Source organism: Aethalodelphis obliquidens, unplaced genomic scaffold (genome assembly GCF_003676395.1).
Source record: "Aethalodelphis obliquidens isolate GAN/ISIS:26980383/991018 unplaced genomic scaffold, ASM367639v1 scaffold21, whole genome shotgun sequence".
In the NCBI taxonomy this organism is placed as follows: domain Eukaryota; kingdom Metazoa; phylum Chordata; class Mammalia; order Artiodactyla; family Delphinidae; genus Aethalodelphis; species Aethalodelphis obliquidens.
Genome location: NW_020837965.1, coordinates 23,159,715 through 23,182,293, shown reverse-complemented (window position 1 = coordinate 23,182,293; position 22,579 = coordinate 23,159,715). Strand labels below are relative to the sequence as shown.

Here is a 22,579-nt window from a genome sequence, read left to right as displayed (position 1 = left end):
ACTGTAGAATCCTTTTGCCTGTCAATCCTATTGCTTTTCTGCATATTATTTTCTTTTGTCTTAAGTATTGTTTAAGTCCTTTTTTACTGTATATTTGTTTTCCCCAGATAATTCATTAAGAATTTGGAAATTATACCTGCTTTCGATCTAAACTTTGGGGGAAAAAATCTTTCATTTAGCATTGTACCTTCGGCTAAAATTTGGCATTTAACTTTGTGTGTGCATACACATATCTAATTTAGCACATCTTTGTATTTTTCTAATATACATATTTGAAATAAATATTGAAGAGAAATATTTGGTCTTTGTAGGAAATTGATGAATTAAACTAATAGGTACTGTTTTTCCACTGAGAGCACTAAGAATATTCAGGATACCTATTTGGCTCTTTCATTTGTTGAAACTTGGAATCTAGCCCCGGATTCAGCTGAACTCACAATGAAAATTATTCATTGTATGTAACAAGTTTTTGAATCATAAATGAACAGGGTAGGTAGTTATTTTAAATCCGTGAAGTTGAGGAAATCTTTGTTAGCTAAACAAGGCAGAAGGGGGTTGAGTTTAGGAAACCACTCAGCCTGGATTCTAACACTTTCTCAGACTGAATCTGAACATCTAGTCCTTCTTCTTTACCTGTACTTTATTCCTTAGCCCTCTCTGTTTGGTTACTTTGCCCGCACATTTTAGGAGTTATCCAGGCTGAGTCCAGGGTCCTCATCTCCTCACCCTTGTGGCCCGCAGGGCTGGCTGTCCCTCATCTGGCTGTGGTCATCTTCTGCAGCAGCTGGTGTGGTCCTGGCATGTGGATGTAGGAGACCTTGTTTAGTTGCAAATGTGCTGGATGTAACACAGGGTTTCAGGTTGAAGCTGTAGGTCCGCTGCTTGTTGGCTGTGGGCTCTTGGCCAAGTCATAGCCATGCCTGAGCACCCTGCCAGGCCAGTGGTCACCACTGGCCTCTGCAGGCTGTGGCGGGAACGTGTCTGGCCAGTGCAGAGAGCCGTACAGATGCTCGTGCCCCCAGTCACAAGTGCCCCTGGAGCTTGAAGTTGTGCTTGAGTAGCAGCTCTTCCATTTCTATTGGAAATGGACTTATTCCTGCTTGGTTGTTTTCTAAGAGACCAAAAACACTTTAAAAATTCAGTTTGTGTTTATTGGAGAGATTCTTTTATGAACTTTAATACCTTAAAGCTTTTCTAACAACAAACTACGGTTTCCCAAAGGAAACTATTTTTTAAATGTGAATTTTATATGTATAAATTTATGTTTTGACTTTTAAGAGTCATCCTAGTTCTTAGAAGTAGTAGTTAAGTATTAAGTAAATGTCTCATTTTGGCTACTGTTCTGTCACTGGTGGGAGAATATATCAAAATGGTTCCTTGCTGTATAATCTTACTATTGTGATGGGAAATAAATCTTACCCATAAGTAACACTAGTAAATTCAGATAAGATTTTCCTTCATTCAACAAATACTTGACCCTCAGCTGTGTCCGTGGCACCATACTAGACCCTACAGATAATCTAGAAATGGAAGCTTTGGGTTTTTTCTGCCACAAGACAGAAAGCCACACCAGTGGGTGAGGTAGGCACATAAATGATGTCAGCTACAGCGCGTGAGGCCGTGGGGGCTCCAGGGCTGAGCTCTGCAGGGTGTGGAGTGGGGAGGGGGCCGTCGGTGAGCTGGGGTTTGAGTCAAGACTCAGACACCGTCACCAAGGGCTGAAGGCACGTAGGCCGCAGAGAAGAGGGAGCGTGTGGATCAGAGGATGGCATGGGGCCGAGGGGCTGAGGGAGCTGGCAGAGGGTGGCAGGAGGGCCTAATGCTTTGTGGGGTGAAAAGAAGTAAATGCGGGGCTACCGCCTTTGAGGTACTTTTAGGTGGTACATTGGTCACACAAATGCGAGAAGAATTGGTGCCAAACCATATCGAATCCAGAGGCAAATGAATCTTATAGACATTGACGTCTGTAAAGTTCAGAAAAACGGCTGCTGGGCCATAGAACTGGGTACAGAGAACCCCCGCCCTCCAGAAATGTTAGTTCTTCAAGTACACACTTGAGGACATGCCTCTGATTCAGTGCGCCGGGGGCTGAGTAATTAGGAGCTCCGGGACAGAGTGGGTCCAAGTGACTGGAGGCTTTCCTGGGTGAGGTCACTGTCAACCTGGTTTCTAGGTAGAACAGATTAAGAGCTGGTCTGGACCTAGGGTCTTGTACCCCAGGGAGGTACATCCCCTGGGGAGAAGGACAGCCATCTCCCTACCCCTCCTTAATTGAGAAGCGAGTTAATGCCTACTGGGAGATTCTTACTGTCTAACCTGGGCAGGCTGCTTTCTCTCTTTAGGGCTTATATCCCTGTGGGAGGGAAACAGTCCAAAGAGAATTCCAAAAGACTGATCTCAAGGTAAGCCAAGCCTTTAGCATCTGTTAATCACCTCGAACTTGACCCGTTCTTACAGATTTGCATGGAAGTGAGGGCTGCATGGAGGAGCCCGGAATTTCCTCAAGGCCATGGGGGACATTTTGACTGAGTATGTGAAAAATTTTGCCAGGAGGAGACAGGGTTAGCAGAGGGTAGCTTTATTTCAGGAAAAGGTGAGAACAAGAGCAAATCCTAGAGCTGTGTTGTGTAAGCGGTGATGGGAAGAATAAAGCCAGGCAAGAAAAATGGGGTGAAGCAGTAAAGGGCCCTGAGGGCTGTGCTGGGGAGGTTAGGTGTCACCTTAGAGCCATGGAAAGACCTTGCGTTGAGCAAAAGAAGCCTACATGTTGTATAATTTCATGTGTATGAAGTTCAAGGACAGCTGCTCTCCCAGGTGCTAATTTCCTGATGTGTTTTGAAGTTTCACCTATGTTGTATATTGGTACCTGTTACTCAGTGGGGGCAGATTTAAGTGGCAGGGGTGGGCTTGGGCAGGGAGAACGCAGGACACTTATAGTCTAAGCAAGAGATGAATTCAAGACGAGCAGGTGGCCTGAGATACTCAGGGGTGTTACCACTTGGCCGGATGTTGTCGGTGTCGGGTCTGGAAGACGTGTCCGCCCTCCTGCTCCCTGCGGAGCCCTGTGCTTTTGCTCTGCATGTCACAGAAGCAGTGGGGCAGTGGCCGAGCACAGGCTTTAGAGTCAGGCAGACCTGAGTTCTAACTGCACCTCTAACCTTGGGCAAAGATGGAGGACTTCACCTTTTTGAGAATGTCATCTAAAAGATGAGGCTAATACCTACTGATTAGAGTGTCTGGGAAGATCAAATGAAGAGATGATCTTAGCCCAGTGCCTGGCAGAGGTTAAGGACTGCACACAGGGTCACTACTGCTGCTGCTTTAATTAACGATTGTTATTTCAGGACAGGTATCTAGATGCCAGAGAGTGATGGGAGTTGGAGGGATTCCTGAGGGAAGACTTGGGGTGGGGAGGGGAAAGGGGCTGCAGGCAGAGTGAAGAAGCCTGTTTTGTAGCCCTTGGGTCTTCGTGCTGGGGAGACTGGTGTAGGCGGGGCGCGGCTGCCTTGGGTTCACTGTGCCCCAGGCCTGCTAAGAGGAGGGAAGGGTCTTGGAGTTACTATCTGAGTGATGTTTTTGAGTTGACGCCTAACACACAGAAGGTCACGCTGGCAGGGAGAGGCCGGCAAGCCCATCTCTGACAGCGGGCTTCACAGTTCTTCCTGCCAAGCTATATTTGGAAGTGTGATTAAAGCCCTACTTTCCAGGCTTACTGGTAGTCTTAGTTGTTTTCAGGTCAAGTTCAGTGGTCCTCCGCAGAGATGCCGTTGGTAGATGTGGAGAGGGCCTGGTGCAAAGAAGAGCGGCAGGTGCTCTGTCCAGGGCTCTCAGCCGTGAGCTAGTAAACCCGGGAGCTTCCTTCTCGTTTAGTCCTTGAGCTTAAGGAAAGGTGCTTAAACCATTCCCCCGCCTGCTCCCCCCACCCCACACTTTTTTTTTCCTTCTGCTTTTGATCTCAAAATAACTAATTCTCTTTGCTGCCGAAGTTTTAGGTATTGTTATCTGTTCACTTTTGTTCCAGGGTGCCTGGCACTATGTGTTCCACTCTTGTGTTTTAGAAGGCTTTTTAGATACGTAAGTTACAAAGTATACTTCATGCATCAGACGCATCAGAGAAGCTACATAAGATAGCCCTTTAATAGAATGCTATTTTCTGTTGTTTTAGCATGGCCTGTATTTGCATGGAGTCATTGCAGTGGAATCAGTGATCAGCTAGGCTGCAGGAGAATATGCATTTTCAACCTTTTGTCCCATCACAGCTCTCCACACTACAATAGTCATTTCTCTTTGTAAAAAACAAGTAGGTCAGAGTTCGCCTTTTGGTTCTCCCTTGAGATTAATTGTAGCTTGTTGGCGAGGGGTCCATGGAGCATCATCGTGGTGTGTGGTATTCATTAGTGTGGGTGGCTCCAGTGGCTTCTCTGGGGGGATCTCTCTCCGTCTTCTTGGGTTGTCATCCTCAGGCGCTTCTGTCTTAGGAGGAATGCTCAGATCAAAGTCCTCAGACAACAGTTGCAGCCCTCCTGCAGCTGGGGTCCTCTTTCCCACCGCTCCCCACAGAGACCTCTCCACCTGGGGTGCTGTGCCCCCTGCCCTGCCATGTGCTTCCCTCATTCCTGCCCTGCCTTTGAGTTGCCCACCCTTTCTTCATACATCCCAGTCCCTTTCTTTCTTCAAGACACATCTCCTGACTCACTGCTATAAAATGTTTTCAGACAGATGTTATAAACATCTCTGCCCGACATCTATCGGTGCATCCCCTGTCCCACTGTCTTGTCTGCTTGTGGCATATCCTGGCCATTTCTTATTTGTTAGACCATTGAGGGCTCCAGGGTGGTTGAAGTGCCAGGCTGGGAGGCAGTGGAGACCTCTTTCGAGGGTAGGGTCTGCCATCGACTTCCTGTGAAACCCTGGGCAAGGTACTTTGGATTTTCCTTGAAGCAAGATTAAGGAATTGAATTAGCTCTCTGAAGTTTCTTTGATCTCTAAAATGTCTTCAGCATGTGTCTAGAGGGTCTAATCTGTTGCTTATGATATAGTTACTCTTTATGGGAAATTATTCGTTTAAAGCAGAGGGAGGAGAGAATATATAGGTTTTTGTGGCCATGTGATAGTTTGTGATACATGAATGTAGATGTAACTTCTATCTATGTAGTATCACAGAATACTAGGATATACAATGAAGTCTATGTAATTTGAAAAAAATTCTAGAGTAAAACTTGCTTCTACTGTAGTTTTTGTAGGTGAAAAGGAACGAACTTTTCTTCCAGAGACTACAAAGCAGCTTTTTTTTCACATTTGAGTGCCTCCAAATACTAGTATTAGTTACACGTTGCTTTTTCTGGAGGGAAACTTCAGGATATGGCACCTTTGAGGTAAGATCTTAATGTCTCAAGGCCGAGCCACTGCTGTGCCACGTTTTATTACTCAGTTTTGTTCTTTGGAAATGTATTGCTTTTCTCTTTGTTTTTTCTTTTTCTTCTCCGTAGTCAGAAAATGGGTAAGAAGAGTCGAGTAAAAACGCAGAAATCAGGCACTGGTGCTACGGCAAGCGTGTCCCCGAAGGAAACCTTGAACCTAACCAGTGAGCTGTTGCAGAGTAAGTCTCGGCTCGGCCTTCCCGCCTCTGTGTGGGACACGTGTGTCTCTCTCCTCACACCCATGCACCGCGTGGGGGTCCCTGGTCTGGGGAGCAGGAGGTGAAACAAGCTTGTGTTCAGATCGCAGCTTGTTTAGCCATGGGGCCTGGCACATTACAGATCTTCCCCAGCCTGCAGCTTCCCTGCCTGTAAAAATGGAGGTACGGTACCAACAGGTTCCAACAGGTAACTTTTACCTAACAGGTATGGTACCAACTGTAACTATGGTTAAAGGAGGCTTGGACGACAGAACGAATGAATGTAGATAACCACCCCCCCGCCTGCACCGGTGGGCCAGGCCAAACTCCACTGCTTTTTAACAGTGTGGCCTTGGACCAGTTCCTTAACCCTGCTGAGTCGCAGTGTTTGCATCAGTAAATAGAGTGTCTCGAGCCCCATGTGAGCTACGGCACGTGAAGGTTGAAGGTCATTGGGCCGTGAAGCCAGAGGTGAGCGCAGCGTGCCGCTCAGAGAGCAAACGTAGGAACTGGGCTCCCTTCCCTTTACTTTCAGTGATTCGTAATAGTTTTCCAGTTTCACGTATGGAGGTTCTCCGTTCTTGCTCGAGGAAATTAAGTATCTGTTAAGTGCCGATACTTGCCTTAGCAAGTTAGTGTAAGCTGGTGCCTTCTTTCTTTAAATTGGAATTTAAGTTGGTGCTCTGTATGTTTCAGATTTAGCTGTGGTCACTCGATTAACTAACTACGTTTGTCTCATTTTCTTGGCCCCTTATTTTAGATTATGTGAGAGGCTAACCCCCAAATAAAAATTGCGCTTTCTTTCCCTGACACAGGCAGGCAGGCAGGCAGCAACTGAGTCGGGGTCAGGTCCCTCCCTGAGTTCTCCCATCCCCCCTGTGGGGAGCCCCCCAGAAGGTCAGTGTGGGCTCCCACAGAGCACGGCTGTACCTGCCCGCCCCCACCTGTCTCTCCTGCTGGACTACAGGCGGCCTCAGGACAGGCTCCTGTATTCTGGGGCCTCAGTCAGTGTTTGTTGATGGAAGAGTGAAGTAAGACGGGTTAACCTAAGTTATGAGTCAATGCATAACTAGTTATTGTTAATTATTATTAATTTTTAAATTAATTTTTATTGGAGTATAGCTGCTTTACAATGTTGTGTTAGTTTCTACTGTACAGCAAAATGAATCAGCTATACATATACATATATCCCCTCTTTTTGGATTTCCTTCCCATTTAGGTCACCACAGAGCATTGAGTAGAGTTCCCTGAGCTATACAGCAGGTTCTCATTAGTGGTCTATTTTATACATGGTATCAATGGTGTGTATGTGTCAGTCCCCATCTCCCAGTTCCTACCCCCACAACCCCTGTTGATTATTTACCACATCTAGTCTTCTCTGTGGGGAACAAAGGGGGCCAGGAGGTTTATCAGGAATGTGGTCGGGGTCTCTCTCTTTAAACTGATACTGTCTTAAAAGGTCAGGGCCGCTGACAGGCCGGGTGCCCGGGGTGCGGCCTTCCACTGCCATGGCTCCGGTCTTGGCGGGTAGGTCTTTCGGTTTTGGCCTGACAGAATCTTAGCTTCTTTTTTAGCGGCAACTGTGCCATCTCTTTTTGTAACTCCCCCAGAGTGCTTATTATAGAGCCTTACACAAGGATGTGAAATGTTTGTTGACTAATTATCCTTATGTCCAATTTAACTGGTTCCCTTAGGGAATCATTGTTATGGAGTTTAACTAGAAAAAAATGTTGACTCTTAATATACCTTCTTTTCACCATCCACAAGAGTTTTCAGGAAAATGTTTTGCATTTTAGCTTAGCTTTTTAGATTTTCCTGTTATGAGTATTCTGAGGAAAATTGATCAGAGCAGCAAGAATGGGGTAGATGCAAGTTAGGTGCTCACACCTGTGTCCTGTGGTCACAGTGTAATATGTGGCCTGGGTGGTTTCAGAGGGTTTACGTGCTTTAAAAAGTACACCTGGTTTATGGGCTTCCCTGGTGGCACAGTGGTGAAGAATCCACCTGCCGATGCAGGGGACACGGGTTCGAGCCCTGGTCCGGGAAGATCCCACATGCCGCGGAGCAGCTAAGTCCGCGAGCCACAACTGCTGAGCCTGCATGCTTCAACTACGGAAGCCTGCTTGCCTAGAGCCCGTGCTCCGCAACAAGAGAAGCCACCACAATGAGAAGCCCGCGCACCGCAACGAAGAGGAGCCCCCGCTCGCCGCGACTAGAGAAAGCCCGCGTGCAGCAACGAAGACCCAACGCAGCCAAAAAACAAATATTAATTAATTAATTAATTAAAAAAAAGTATACCTGGTTTATACTTCTCATCTCTGTCATCACGGCTATATACCTTTGTTCTTTAAAAAGAAACCAACAGCAACAACAAAACCCAGATCCTCTTTCTTCTGAAGACTAACAGGTTAAGCTGAAAGAAATGTTTCGGTGCCATGGTTTTTGTGTTACAGAATGCAGTAGTCCTGCCCCTGGCCCAGGAAAAGAATGGGAAGAGTATGTGCAGATCCGGTCTCTAGTTGAGAAAATACGAAAAAAACAAAAAGGTAAATTTCCTCAAATGATCATCACATTTTAATAATATCCTGTGGAACCTGGCATAAGCAGAGAGGCTTTGAGAATGAAGGTCTCGGCATCAACCCTCAGGCCTCCATGCCTGTCTGGGTGGTGGTTGTAGAAGGGCTCCTAGATATTGGGAGGGAAACTGCATTGGGAATCCATCAGGATTTTCCCCATGTTTGAGGTGCCTTTGCTGCTTTGGAAGGGATAAAAATGTTGAGCTTCAGCGGGGACAGTTTTTCTATCTGGGGACTAAGATGGTATAACTTTCATTTATTTTTATTTTATGAAATACATATTTAAATTTGTTTTTGCATCCTGTGTTTCCTTTAGGGTTTGAGGCCAGTACATGGTGTTGTGTGGTCAACACACAAATATATACGGATTGGTTAGTGTCTTGTCAAGATTTACAATGAGCTCAAATATGTCTTGATTTAATAAGAGATGTAGTTATATTTCTCAAGCTGTGTTTTTCCAGGGTGTATTCAGTAGGCATCTTAATGATTCCCAGTCAGGCTGGCAATGGGGCCAAGTGTCAATTCGGAAAAGCGTATTCAATATACCTATTGTTTTTGTGCTGTAAAGCACAAAAAGTAGATTTGTATGCAGGCCACACGGAAGGTAGAAGGAGAAAGCATAATAAGGAGCCTGCGTTCAGAAGGATGAGAGAACTTCTTTGACTCCCCTTTTATTTATTGCCATGAAAGTTAGTGGGAAGACGGTTTGTTTTGTATTTGCCCTCTTAGGGAGTAGTTTTACCGCTCTCCCATGCACATCTGCAAACATGCAGTCTTTAGGTTAGATAGTCTCAAACCCTCAATGGGGACGGGTTCTTTTATAATGTGTTAATTTGCATTAAATGGTAGACTGTGCTAATCCTGGCTCACCAAATTGGTTGCTGAAAAGTTTTTTTATATCCTGAGTTTCTGTGCTGAGTAGAGACCATTTACTATAACTGGCACTGAAGTTAGAGCATTCACTAGTTCTCAATAAGGGAAGAGTAAATTCTGTTTTAGAGTATCCCTAACAAAATCAGTTTTCTCCATTTAGCAGGTACCTTTGCAGACCTAGCCTGGCACGGCGTCAGGCCAGGCAGTCCTGCTTCACAGATCTAGTTAACCATGAATTGTATCTTGGGGACATGGCCACAGGCCCTGGGCTGGGTTCTGTGCCCAGCACCTCATGTGGTCGAAGTTCCTGTTCCTCTCTCTTTATTCCTCAGAAAAATAATGATTTTTCCTATGCATGGCTTTTCATCTTTTTTGATATTTCAAACGTGCTGAAAAGTGCCGAAAATAACACCTAAGCAGCTACTATCTCAATTGGATACATGCCAGAGTCTTGTGGGTTCAAGTTCTTCTTTCCTTCCTTCTCAGCTACTGGTCCGATCTCTTCTCCTCCCTCCGTGCTTTGATTGGTTCTTATATTTGTTTTTAAGAAATTAGGCGTTTCAGGCACAGCTGAAGCCCCACACTTCCATCCCACTCCCTCCTCTCCCCTCCCCTCCCCCTCGGGGGGCGTTGTCTTTACAGTGAATGTGTTTCTGCTTCATATATAACCCCATACAAATAGATGGTAGTAATTGGTATTTTAACAATTTACGTAAATGGTATCATACTACTGGACTTTCAGAAAACCAGTGTTAAGTTTTGTGTTTCGCTTACAGTGATACATATAGATGCTGCTCATTTAAGTTGCTGGACGAAATTCAGAGCGTTCCAGTTTTGTGCTCTTAGAATCAGGGTCTAGGGCTCCTCCTTACAGACGTCTCCTTGTGCATGTATGTATGTGAGCTACTGATTTTTGTTTTCGTGTGAGTTTTGTTAAAGCAGGTGTGCACATGAGAGATGGCAGGTTGCTCTAGGAACCTGCAGTGGTCATGAAGGCTTTCCCCATCCCTGTTAGTGCACCTAATAGAACCTGACCGCCAATATTCATATCACCTGGGACCAGCAGCTATTGCTCTGTAACCAGCAGGGCGTTCAGGATTTTAACTCACCTTTCCTGTCACTAGTTAAGGTATGTACTGTGACATCTGGTGGTCAGTTTTGATTTTTTTTTTTTCAAGATCGGAGTCTTACTACTATTTCTAGGTAGGTAGTTCCAGTGGTCTGTTTTTTATTTTCTGAGAGCAACATGACTGATATGTTCTAAAAGTAGCTCTTGTTTTCTAAAACACGGATTGATATAGGTCTGTCTGTTACTTTTGATGGAAAAAGAGAAGATTACTTTCCTGATCTAATGAAATGGGCCTCTGAAAATGGAGCCTCTGTTGAGGGTTTTGAAATGGTGAACTTCAAAGAAGAGGGCTTCGGTTTGAGAGCGACAAGAGATATCAAGGTGAGTTTGTAGGTGAGCTGCTGGTCTGGGGGGCGGGCTCTAAGAGCATCTGGGTGGTGTGGCGTGGAGGGCCCAGGACTTGGAGACAGGCGTCTCGGGCTGTCCTGAGCACACTGTGGGCATGTCAGCAGTGTGCAGCCCACCTCCCTCTCCCTGACCTGCAGTCTCCCGGCTGGCCCCGTGGTCCTGAGGGGCCTCAGCCCAGGGCTCTAGACAGCCCCTCCCAGGTTGTCCTCCTTGGAACTGTGCTATCAGCCAGTGAGTGGGGCAAGTCGGGTCACATCTCCGAACCTCTGTTAGGAGACCAGAGAACATGTCTTGCGGGCTTTTGAGATTTGAGTGAAGAGGAGGATGTGAGCTTGGGTGGTTTGGAGGGAGAGCACACAGGGCCCTGTGATGGATTGGATGTGGGTGGGGTGGAGGGTGGGCAGTGTCGAGATGCGGACCGGTTTTCTGGAGTGGGTAACTGAGTGGCTGGAGGTACCACTTACGGAGACAGCAGCAGCAGAGGGGAGGGGAAAGAAGAAGAGAAATATCCATGTGCTAAGGGACAAAGCTCTTCTCCACTCTCGGTCCTTCCTTCCAGATGAAGGGAGCAGCAGCCCCCGGCGGGGCTCTAGGCCTCTCTCTGGCCCTCATCATGCCGCTCCTAGAGAGGAGGTGTAACGATCTGATGGTTCTGGAAGAAGGATCTGGGCTTGGCCTTTTTCTCCGTGGGAGCTGGTTGCCATATGTGTTCTCTCCCCTGCTCTCTCCACCCTGGGAGTTTTACAGGGCAGGCCACACGTGGGGAGGCCTGTCGGGGCTCCAGTCCTGCCTGTAACTAGGTGGGGAGTCTGTCTAATTCTGGGATTCCGTAGGTGATATTTTGTGTCACCATCTGTTGTATTCTTGTGTCTCTCTCAGTTGGTTCAGAACTTGGGTGGAGGAAATGGATGTTATTTATTTGGGTCCCTTCAAACTTCCAGCAGCATCTCTGGTCAAGTCGTAGTTTACTTTTCAGTGATACCTTGATAAACCATACACTGGTTTATTAGATACCTGTTAAATATCTAGTGTGTGAATAGTACCTTGCTTGTTATTATACCATGCTTCCCAAAACACCAGGATCTCTTCCTTCATGAGGCTGATATAGTAAGGGATGAGACACACATAAAAATAAATAGTAGACATTGGTAAATGGCAAGAGTAAACCAGCTGTCACACTTTGTTCTCATCTCTGATGAGAAGCATCATTAGTATGGATGCTGCCCAGAATATCTTAGCGGTGGTCCGTCTTCACTATGTGCATGTTTTTTTAAGCTTTATTGAGGCATAATTGATATACAAAATCACACATATTTAACGTATATGTTTTGATGAGCTGGGACATATGCATATACCCGTGACACCATCACCCCACTCAAGGTACTATGTTGATGTGCATGCTTTAGGCAGTATAGACACATAGACAGGACTTCCTGAAAGAAGCATCTCATGTTGCCAAAGTAGTGAGATAATGCCTTGGGAAAAAATTAGTAACCAGAGTATGTCTTACGGGCTTGTGCTTTCGCTGGTATCCGTGTGCTTTAAGGTCAAGCATGTGGAGGAAGGAATGTTACTCTAGCTTCAGAAACTCAATAGCAATTCACACTGGCAGGTTAGGGTTTTTGTTGGAGGTAGAATTTTGTTTTGTTTTGTTTTTAGAACTTAAGTACAGCAAAGAATAAATAAGCACCCTTGTGCTCTATTCCCAAATTGTTATATTTGCTTCGAATTGCTTTTTTGATTTTTTTTTTCCCCAATGTATATAGTTTTTCTTTGGAAACAGGATTCGAGACGATGCTTCTACTCATTTAACTGTGACATAAACGTGTACATTTAAAAGTGTATTTGATAATTAGAAATAAAATGCTTATAGGCAACCTTAGGTTGTATTTCATTGTGATTGGATTTCTGACCATAGATGTAGCTGAACTGACAGTTGTAACATGTCTTGGTGATTCTACTATTATTTTTTTCCTCCTAGGCAGAAGAATTATTTTTATGGGTTCCACGAAAATTACTAATGACTGTTGAATCTGCTAAAAATTCAGTGCTGGGTGAGAATAATTTCTGTTTGTTCAAGGCAGAGCAAAAATGATAAAAATATATAAAATTTCATTTTGTGGCGCTAGGGACTATATTTGGTCGTTTTCTCAACTAGTGAAATATTTCCCCAAATCCACACGAAGTGTTTTCCACACTTGTAATCTGACATAGTAGAAGAATGTCAAAAGAAGAGGGCACCTTACCTTAAATGTTACATGACTATCAAGATATTCCTATAACTTTAATATATATTTTGAATAAACACTTTTTAAAGCAGTGTGTGGAACTGATGCTGTTACCTTCTGGGTTAATTCAGGGCCCTTGTATTCTCAAGACCGAATTCTTCAAGCCATGGGAAACATCACACTGGCCTTTCATCTGCTGTGTGAGCGAGCCGACCCTAACTCTTTCTGGCAGCCCTACATTCAGACCCTCCCCAGCGAATACGACACCCCTCTCTACTTCGAAGAGGATGAGGTTCGCTACCTTCAGTCCACACAGGCCATACATGACGTCTTCAGCCAGTATAAGAACACAGCACGGCAGTACGCCTACTTCTATAAGGTCATCCAGGTGAGCAGCTGGGAGCTGTTTAAAGGATGTGTTACAGGGTGGGGAAGGAGGGAAATTGATTGCTTAAATGTTCCACCTAAACATTTTGCTTTTTAAGGTAAAAGGCATCGAGTGCATTGTTTCTGTTTTTACAGAAATGTCACTGAAATGTGATTGGAATACATCTGACTTCCTCAGTGCCCAGTGTTAAAACAAGCAGCGGTTGCTCCTAAGTTATGAAAGTCACTGCATTTTCTGAAAACGAAAGACAACCATGGACTTTTAGAAGCTCTACAATCTATCTAGTACAAAAAGATATGCCCCATGTCTAAATTTTCCAAGGAAATGAAAGTCCATTTGTGGGTTCTTCATACGTATATTAGTAGTAAAATATTGACAATTGATTTCTTTATGTTTTGCAAAGTGTACTGTGTATTATATTAATTTTGATTAGTTCTAAGTAGACGTGTCATATGGAAATCTCTATAAGGTCATGAACATTTGAATTACACCTGATTGCTCCTTGCTGTGTTTTGGCAGTTCAGCCAGTGTTCTCTTTCCTTTCCAGCTGAACAGCACTCAGACAGCTGAGGGCCAGTGTCAGGGTTCCCTTGGGAGCTAAGAAAGGGCGAGTGTCTCTGCCTCTTGACTCGCCCCTTTCTCATATGCCCACGAATCAGCTCCTGGGCTGCTGTACCTAATAGGTGGCAAGTGGGAAGGTGAGCTGCTCCCTTTCCCTTTTCTTTGGGTAATTGGATAACCTGGATTAGGCTTGATTTGGTTGTTCCTTAGCTGGTCTGTCTCTGCTCTGTTTTCATTGCTACAGGAAATAATGTTTGGGTGTTCATCATTTAACCTTACAGCATGCCTACTGTGCAAGAATGTCACACTCAAAATTATATCCTCCCCTGTATCAAATACTTCAGATACATAAAAAACTATGACTCTTGTCTTCAAGTAGAAGTCGCTGCTTTTCTAAACTTTAAACTTCAGGAAGCCTTTAAGAATTATCATATAACATGTATATAGCATTTATTTTGAGTGTGCTTGGTTTGAAAAATATTGATGGAGCCAGGCCAAAACTCTGATTATTCGGTTAGTTTGCACCTACAATCCTGCAATCTAAAGTGTGACGTGGCTCTTCGTGACCTGAAAGGGTTGTGCTTTTATTCCTAGTTTTTTTTTTTTTTTTTTTTTGCGGTACGCGGGCCTCTCACTGTTGTGGCCTCCCCCGTGGTGGAGCACAGGCTCTGGACGCGCAGGCTCAGTGGCCATGGCTCACGGGCCCAGCCGCTCCGCGGCATGTGGTATCTTCCCGGACCGGGGCACGAACCCGTGTCCCCTGCATCAGCTGGCGGACTCTCAACCACTGCGCCACCAGGGAAGCCCTATTCCTAGTTCTTAATTGTGTTTCTTCAATGACTAATAAAAGCGAAGCTGACCCTAGCAGGTCTAAACCTTTGTTATTTCCTATTGTTAGGCAACAAACTGGAAACCAGCTCTTTTCAGGAATGTGTTTCTCAAATCGGGGCTGTGAGATGGCGAAGGCTGGCGGCCTACCCTGAGAGGAACTGCCTCTGTGGTCAGGTCGAGGGTTCTGGAACGATGCCGAGTCTCCCGACAGCTGGCTTGGCGTGATCTTTGGATTTTCATTACACTCACCGGTCTGTTTATTTCAGTATTAACAAAGTAGTGCAGTTTTGCTTCAAGGTTCAATGAGATTTTAAATGACCGTGAGTCACTAAAATACTCTGTTCATTTTGATGGAACCGTCTCATGCCAGGTCTCTTAATAACCCTCTGAAATAAACCCCTTTAGATGATGTTTAGGTGACTGAATTATACCACAGTCTGTGTAGTAAATAGTATTATTGTGAACATCTCAGGAACTAGAGAACATTCTAAAAATAAACTTTAATTCAGAAGTTTTTCTAAGAGTAATAAAATTCTCACATGACTAACAAGAACAATTTGGATAACATATAATGAATCCGAATATCCTTTTTAAAAAAACAACCACAGTCTTAAAGCGTTAATGAATCTATCCGTTATTCCTTTTTAGTATTCCTTTATTTATTTATTCTTCCTTTTTATTGGAAACTTTGATTAATAAATGTGAAACAAGGTATATCCAAATGTGGAATTATCAGACAATCAAATGTTGGCTTTTTTGCATAATTAAGCCAATCTTGAGTATTTGAAAATAATGGTTGTGATTTTAAAAATGGGTGAAAGGGTTCAAAAGGTAAAAAGAAAAAAATATATACGCAGAATCATAAATTTTAAAAATGATTTAAAGATGCAATCAAACTGTACTTTTCTTGACTGTCAAAAGCATCAAACCGAAGAGAAAGCAAGGTATGTCTGTGACCACATAATAGCTTCTTCTGTGTTACATCAGTGCATCTCAGCTGGGCGGTTGAGAGGGTATTTGCCCTTGAGAGAGTATTTGGTAACAGTTGGAGACAGTTTTGATTGTTAGGTTTGGGGGTGGGGGGAATGCCACTGGCCTCCAGGCTGCAGTTGCTGCTGAACTTCTCTTGATGTGCAGGGCAGCCCCCAAACAAGGAATTGTCCAGCCCAAAATGTCAATAGTGCTAAGGCCGAGACCTCCTGCTTTGTATTTATATATAGAGGACAGAGCACCTCAAATACCTATGTGATTCCAGAAATCACCATCAATCCCTTCTAGTGATTGGATGCCTAGGGCCTGACTGGCATTGGTTGCTGGTCACTGTCTCCATATGTCAGAAAGTCTTCGTGGGCCAGTTCCAGATCCCCCCGGCTTTAGCTGCCTGCTGTAGCTAGGAGAATATATTTTAAAGTGCTTTTCTGCTTGCTGTCATTTAACAAACATCACTTCTTTTTAAAAACTTACAGATATAAGACTAGGTTTGGAGATGTTTGACTTGTTAAGGATGTTTGACTTTGTTAAGGGGAACAAAGATTGAAAAACTCTAAGTGTAAAATTCAGATTACTCTTTAAAAACACAGACTTGGACCAAGGAGTCGAGTCGAGATCCTTGAAATTGCATTTTGAAAATGAACTTTATGTGGTGGGCTATCATCATTTCTCCACATAAGCTGGTGAGAGTTCAGTCAGGAAGGGGGCATTTAACTGATGGGAGGGGAAGGACCATGTGCCCCGAACGGGGCAGCTCTGACTGAGGGTGGTTTCAGGAAGGGTCGAAGCAGCAGTGGGATAATCTGCCCAAGAGAGAGGCCGCACAGAAAGAGCCTGCGCTTTGTAGTCAGACAAACCTGAGTTGAAATCCTAATAAATGTATTTACTATTAAATTAAATATAATTTGGCATTTGTTGCTTTACCCTACCCCTCTGTGTTTGTCTCCTGATCTGTTAGGTAGAAGACCCATTTTTCAGTGTAACTGCTGTCAGCCCAAGTTGGGCTGTTCATCATAGCCCCCAGCACAGTGCCGGGCTGCGATGCCTGTGGCATGAGGAAACACCAAGGAGGTCACGGTTGAAGCCACCCGAGCCAGGGCGGCATGGTAGTGGAGAGGGTGGGCTCTGGGGCTGGCCTGCCAGGGTTCCAATCCCCACAGCATCATTTTTGCCAGGTCTCTGTGCTTCTGTTTCCTTTTCTGCAAAATGAGATAATACAGCACCTGTCTCCCAGGGTTGCTGAGTGGACGAAATGAGTTGATCTGCGTGAGGCCCTCAGTACAGCAGTACTTGTCATAGAAATGCTCCATTTCTGTTACTGTTTTGTGTTTTGATCCTTCAGGCCGTGCCGTTTGGTTGTTTTGTGTTAATTGTTTTAAGTTGCATCTCCCCTGTCCCTGCAGTACCTTATGGTAGTATTTCTTAACATTCCTACTAAAAACTCCTATTGGCCACGGATAGTGAAGAGTATTCCTGCAGGACTAGGGCCTAGACCCAAGTGACTCTTCACAAACTCAGATTGCTTCGATATCTCATGCTTTTGTTGTTACTGTCATTGGTTTTTTATCTCATGTTTTTAAATATTAAAAATGTGTGCAGTTGTTTGTTTGCTGTGGTTTAACAATCATGTGAAATGACTTACTGTCAGGTCAGACTGGCACTGTAGGAAAACAGCCCAATTTCTCCCATGACCCTACCTGCCGCTGTGCATCCCTGGAACCCACATTCCAGCGGGAGAAGCGTGGCTTTATGTGGAGTAAATGCCGTGAGCCCCACAATGTGGCTAGTCTAAGGGTGGTTCTTTTTCAGTAAAAGAAAATGTGACAGTCACTTAACGTTAGTAAAAATAGGCAGCAGAAGATATGATTGCACATTGAAGATACATCAGAATGAGCTTTGGCAGAAAATTTCTTAATCGATGATTTGATTTCTGTGCCTGATGGAATAGGACCTCAAGGCAGCCCAGAATGAGACGTACTGCTGAGACAACCAGGGGGTCTAGGCTATGGAGGAGAAGGTTTTTGCATAAGAATTCATGACAAAGAAAAATGGATTTAAGCAAGAGTTATCTTTTTAAAAATCATATTTTGAGTCTAGCTGTTTTTCTAGTTTCAGGATGTTCCCACTGCTTATAGAAGTCTTCAGTAACAATTGAGAGTAAACATGAATGTTAACACGGTACTGCTGTTACTTTGTGTGTCATGTTTGCTCACTTCGGTACCAAACCATACATCTGAGGCTTTTCCAGGCTTGGATGTTGGGCTTTTTCTCCCTTTTAGTAGACAGATCACTTCAGCAGTGCATTATCACTCAGGGGAGAGTGAGTAGGATTACAGCAGTTCATGTTTAACATTTTCAGTACAGCGACCTGCCCTCAGTTTGATTTTTTCTTTTTTTTCTTTTGCATTGTAGCTCTTAACCTTTTTCAGGGTCTTGGGAACCCTCTTCCCAGAGACGTGTATGTGTGCTATAATCACAGACCCTGGCGTACCATTTGGGGGCTCAAATTCCAGAACCTGATTCGCAGGTTTTTGTTATGACTTCCAATTTAAAGTCATTTTTCTGGGGATGCAGACCAAACTCTGCTCTGAGCCGAAACTCATTCTTTTTCTCCTGAGCTGGCCGCTGGCCTGAAGGTCTGCCAGCCCCGGCCCGGCCACTGTCTCCTGGGGGCACCAGCAGTGTGACGCAAGCATGGCTGGTCCCTGTGTGGTGGCGATCCCAAGTCCCTGGGAGAGGAGCACAGAGACGTGTTCATAGTCATCTTGCGTCAGCCTTTAGGATGTTTATTCTAAAAGAAAACTGGCACTAATACTAACTTCTAGGAATTATAAATGCTTCTAGGTAAATTTCTCTGCATTGCATTCTTAATGTTTAGAGAAACCTCTCCCTCTCTCTCTCTCTCTCTCTCTCTCTCTCTCTCTCTCTCTCTCTCTCTGCTTGTTGTTGCCTAAGAACTAGGAAAATAATTCCCTCCCAGCATATTTTCTTGGTCAAAGGCTTGTGAGTGCGGCCGCTTGGTAGTTCAGGTTACTTTCTGTCTTTAGTTTGCTTCACGGAGTTGCTTTAAAAGTCTTTCCAGGACTCTGCTCGTCCTCTTCTGTGCAGTAGCGCTTGGGCTTCACGGTTCTTCAAGGTTTTTACATTGTACCTGCATTGTATTCTTCTTGAGATGTGCAGTATACAGTGTGTCCTTTAGGTATCTAACAGATGATAGTATGTAACCAGAAGCCTCAAACTAAGGGAATTTTTTGTGCATACCTGCAGTTAAGATCTCACACCTGCTGGTGAAACATTCTGCTGCAGTTTCATGGTTGAGAAATGTCAGCACCCAAACTCAGGAAGCTGAATTTAGAAATTGTGGCTCAGCCAAACGCTGGAGAAGGCTCGTGGGGATTGAGAACCTGAGTGGTGGTAGAATTTCTTCCTGTCAGTTTGTGAAGGGGGACGCGAGGGAAGAAGAGAGGATTAATAGTAGAGGCAGAACTTGGCCCTTAAAAGTGCTGCAGAGCTTTAACCTATAAAAGTACACCTGACAGACCAGGACATTCCAAAGTTCAGCTCCAAGTTGGGACTGTTGCATGGAAATATATGACTAGTTTTGTGATAGAAATCAGTGGGGAAAAAAGTAGGATTTGGCTTAAACCCAACTTTGAAGTGGTGTGATTGTGAGAAAATGAAGAAAATCATATCTTAACGTAGATGAATGATAGTCCAAATATTTCTCACCCGTGTCAATGGAAAAGAAATGAGCAGATCCTGTGAATGAGCTGTTTATCTAGTTGACAATCCCATGTAGTGGGCTGGGCACTGCGATGTGGAGCGCCAGCTGTCCCAAGGTTAAGAGCTCTCTTGGGATGAGCACATTTTCCTGTGCTGTTGAGCTTGAATGTGATGCTCTTTTAAGTAAATTCAAGTGTACGGGGTTGAACAGCATAGAGGCATATCTATAAAATTACTATTTTCCCATTGATCTCATCATTTAAGTGATTTATCCCACCTTACTTGGATCTCCTCTTTTTGCGCTGATCAAATCTGAGAGGTACAGGGGAAGGGCTGATGCAGAAACGCCTGTGTGTGTTAAGTGCTGTGAATTTTATTTCAAGGCTTCCGCCTTTCCTGCCTAATGCTGCAGGACGGGGGGAGGCTATGTTAAGTTGGCTGGACAGGCAGCTTCTCCCACCTGGCCAGGCCTGTGGTGGCAGGAGACCCGCGCAGCCAGACTCACAGCTTGCTGCGAACAGGGCCTGCCCAGAGGCCAAGGAAGGTGCCACTTCTGGCTCTCGGCATCCCGTGGCAGTTGTGGCTGAGCGTCAGTTGCTGTCCCATTTCTCGCTGTTCTCCTTGTCCCTGATGGAGCCACAGGAGAAGAGCACAGACGTGAATTTTTGCTGGAGATAGATCTACCTCTGTTTTCCTGAAGCTCATAGAGAAGATCTGATCATGCATGAGGCCTACAGGAATAACATCAGATTTGAGTAAAGCCCCTGGGCCTCAGCATACTTTAAAGGTCCAGCGCCTTGACACATGCAGGCGATGTACATGGGCGTCAAATGCTGTCCTAGACACGTGTGGGTGCACGTACCCGAGAGCCCCGCAACGGAGGATGTGCACTTGCGTTCATGGAACTTGACTTCCGCTGGTGGCTGAGGTGGTGGTGGCACCCCCGGTTTATGTGCAGGTTTACTCCACGTCATCCCTGAGGCCATGGGGAGCTTGGAGGGCTCTCCGTAGCCGGCTTCTCCCTCCGTTGGCCCTTCCCCTCCGCCTAGAAACCTGTGTAGGGGTCTTCCTTCCAGATAAACCAACCCACCTTCTCCTCCTGACCTTGGATTCACTCCCCTTTCTTTTTGTTTTTAGCCCACTGTATCCTCCTGATTGTTCATTCAACCACTGTTTATTGAGGATCTCAAGCGTGAGGCACCACACCTGGGGACCGGGACTAATGTCCCTGGGGGTACAAAGAGGTGTCTTTGAACTTTTTATCTTGAAATAATTTTTTCGACTTAGGAAAAAGTTGTGAACATAGTACAAAGTTGAAAGCCTGGCCGTGGGCACCACCTCCTGGATACCCTGCTCCTGCCCTCGTTCCCACGTAAGTTCCCTTCCGGAGGCACGTGTGTTCCATACGTAACGCTCTTGTTCTCAGCCAAATTCCTGACAATGTCACGACTCCTGACGCAGGGTGGGGGGTATGGGACACCGAGGAGGTGAGTCAGGCGAGGGTGGGGATGAGAGAAGGCGCTTCAGTGGCTGGGGGTATCGAGGTAAACGTGGGTTCTGTGGTGAGGGCACTGGTTGGAGGTGCAGGATGTGATGGAGAGAGAATGAAGCCCTCTGATTCCAAGCTGTGCCCAAAGTCCGAGGGGCCTCTTCCCATCCTGTGAGTCGTGTTCTGTGCCGGGTGCCCTGGAGCACTGGCCGGACCGGGAGGTGGGAGCGGCTCCTGAGCTTGTTGTATGGACCTGAGGTCACTAACAGAAGATGCTTCGTGGGGACAGAGCTGCCCCATCGGTGTGACCCTCCCTGGGCTCTCTCCTCAGGGCTTTAGTCCTGCCAGTCACCCTGTGAGGGAGGCAGTGTCCATCCTCCCTTTGCAGAGGAGCAGTGGGAGATGTGGGGTTCCCAGGCCCAGGTCAGAGCAGGCCGGCCGGACCTGAGCCCTCCCAGATTGGGGTCGGCAGGTCACAGTCTTTCTCTACGGCTCTTTCTGGTCTTACTTTTGGGGCAAAGAAGTGGTCTAGTGTTTTTTTTTTTGATAAATTTATTTGTTTTTATTTATTTTAATTTTGGCTGCGTCGGGTCTTCATTGCTGTGCGCGGGCTTTCTCTAGTTGCGGCGAGCGGGGGCTACTCTTCGTTGCGGTGCGCGGCCTTCTCACTGCGGCGGCTCCTCTTGTGTGGAGCATGGGCTCTCGGCACGCAGGCTCCAGTAGTTGTGGCTCGTGGGCTCTAGAGCGCAGGCTCAGTAGTTGTGGCACACGGGCTTAGTTGCTCCGCGGCACTTGGGATCTTCCTGGACCAGGGTTCGAACCCGTGTCCCCTGAATTTATAGGCAGATTCCTAACCACTGCGCCACTAGGGAAGCCCAGAAGTGGTCTGGTTTTAAGGGCAGGGCAGTCTTGTTCAAAGTCTCTTTTGGGCTCTTATCTTGCAGAAAGCTGTGCCATCCCCTGGGCCTGCACAGGGCACCTGCTGGGGTTCCTTCCAGCTCCTGGGGGGACCTCCATCCAGCCTCAGTCTCACTCTGTGCAGAGGTGGGAGAGGGCACACGTGGAGGACGCCGTAGGCTGCTGGCTTCCCCCATGCTGGGATGAAGCTGATGAAGCTCTCTCTCTCCCTCTTTCTCTCTCTCTCTCTCTCTCTCTCTCTCTCTCTCTCTCTTTCTTTCTTTTTTTTATCCTTACCAACTTGACTTTTAATGTTATAAAAAAGTGGAAACACTGGAACTTAGGAAAATCACTCCAGGCTTGCATGTTCTCTGGAGAGTTTCCAGCGACTTGGTGATCTTTGTAGAGCCTCTGGCTGTCTTGCTGAGATGCACTGACCTGTGTCCTTGCTTTTTCCTGATAGCTGACCTTGTGCATTACTAATTTGTGTTAAATGTGTTGTCCTTATCATGTCCTTATTTAAGGTTTCTGACTTTGTAGATTATTCATTCTGAACGTGTATCTAATTTTCACCATTTTTATAAATACAGGCTGCAGATACGACATTTAAAAACATCTAATTTGTGGTTTTAACAGTTTGCTTGTTTTGTATAATGTTATAGCAATTCAAATAGATGTAGACTTCACCTGCTGGGAATCTAGTGTTCTTTGTTTTTTCCAGTTTTTGTTTCAGCAGCCTTTGAGGGACTCAAGAAACGAAATGCTCTTTCTCTGTATTCCTGGTTCTAAATGGGGGAAGCCATACCTGCGTCCAGTTGGTGGCGCATATTCCTTCTTGGCAGTTATTAAGGAAGGTCAGCGTTTTGTGGTGTCTGTACAAGCGGGGAGGCTGGGCAGCCCCACGCTCTGTGTCCTCCTGTAGAAGTTTT

General features: G+C 45.5%; 1 protein-coding gene across 8 annotated transcripts in view; it reads left to right on the top strand.

Annotated features, from left to right (window-relative positions):
- SETD3 (SET domain containing 3, actin N3(tau)-histidine methyltransferase) overlaps positions 1-22,579 on the top strand; it is a 70,071-nt gene that overhangs the window by 7,005 nt on the left and 40,487 nt on the right. For 4 of the 8 annotated variants that reach the window (XR_003435641.1, XR_003435639.1, XR_003435640.1 and 1 more), the window contains exons 1-6: positions 3,455-5,375; positions 5,490-5,599; positions 8,071-8,163; positions 10,368-10,516; positions 12,525-12,597; positions 12,903-13,159. Coding sequence is in view for 5 of the 8 variants with exons in the window: in XM_027120538.1 (XP_026976339.1) it covers positions 5,362-5,375; positions 5,490-5,599; positions 8,071-8,163; positions 10,368-10,516; positions 12,525-12,597; positions 12,903-13,159 (696 nt within the window). In the remaining 3 variants the exon portion in view is untranslated. Of the gene's footprint in view, positions 1-3,454; positions 5,376-5,489; positions 5,600-5,962; positions 6,089-8,070; positions 8,164-10,367; positions 10,517-12,524; positions 12,598-12,902; positions 13,160-22,579 lie in introns of those variants that run through there. The other 4 variants (XM_027120535.1, XM_027120534.1, XM_027120536.1 and 1 more) reach the window with 4 other exon arrangements.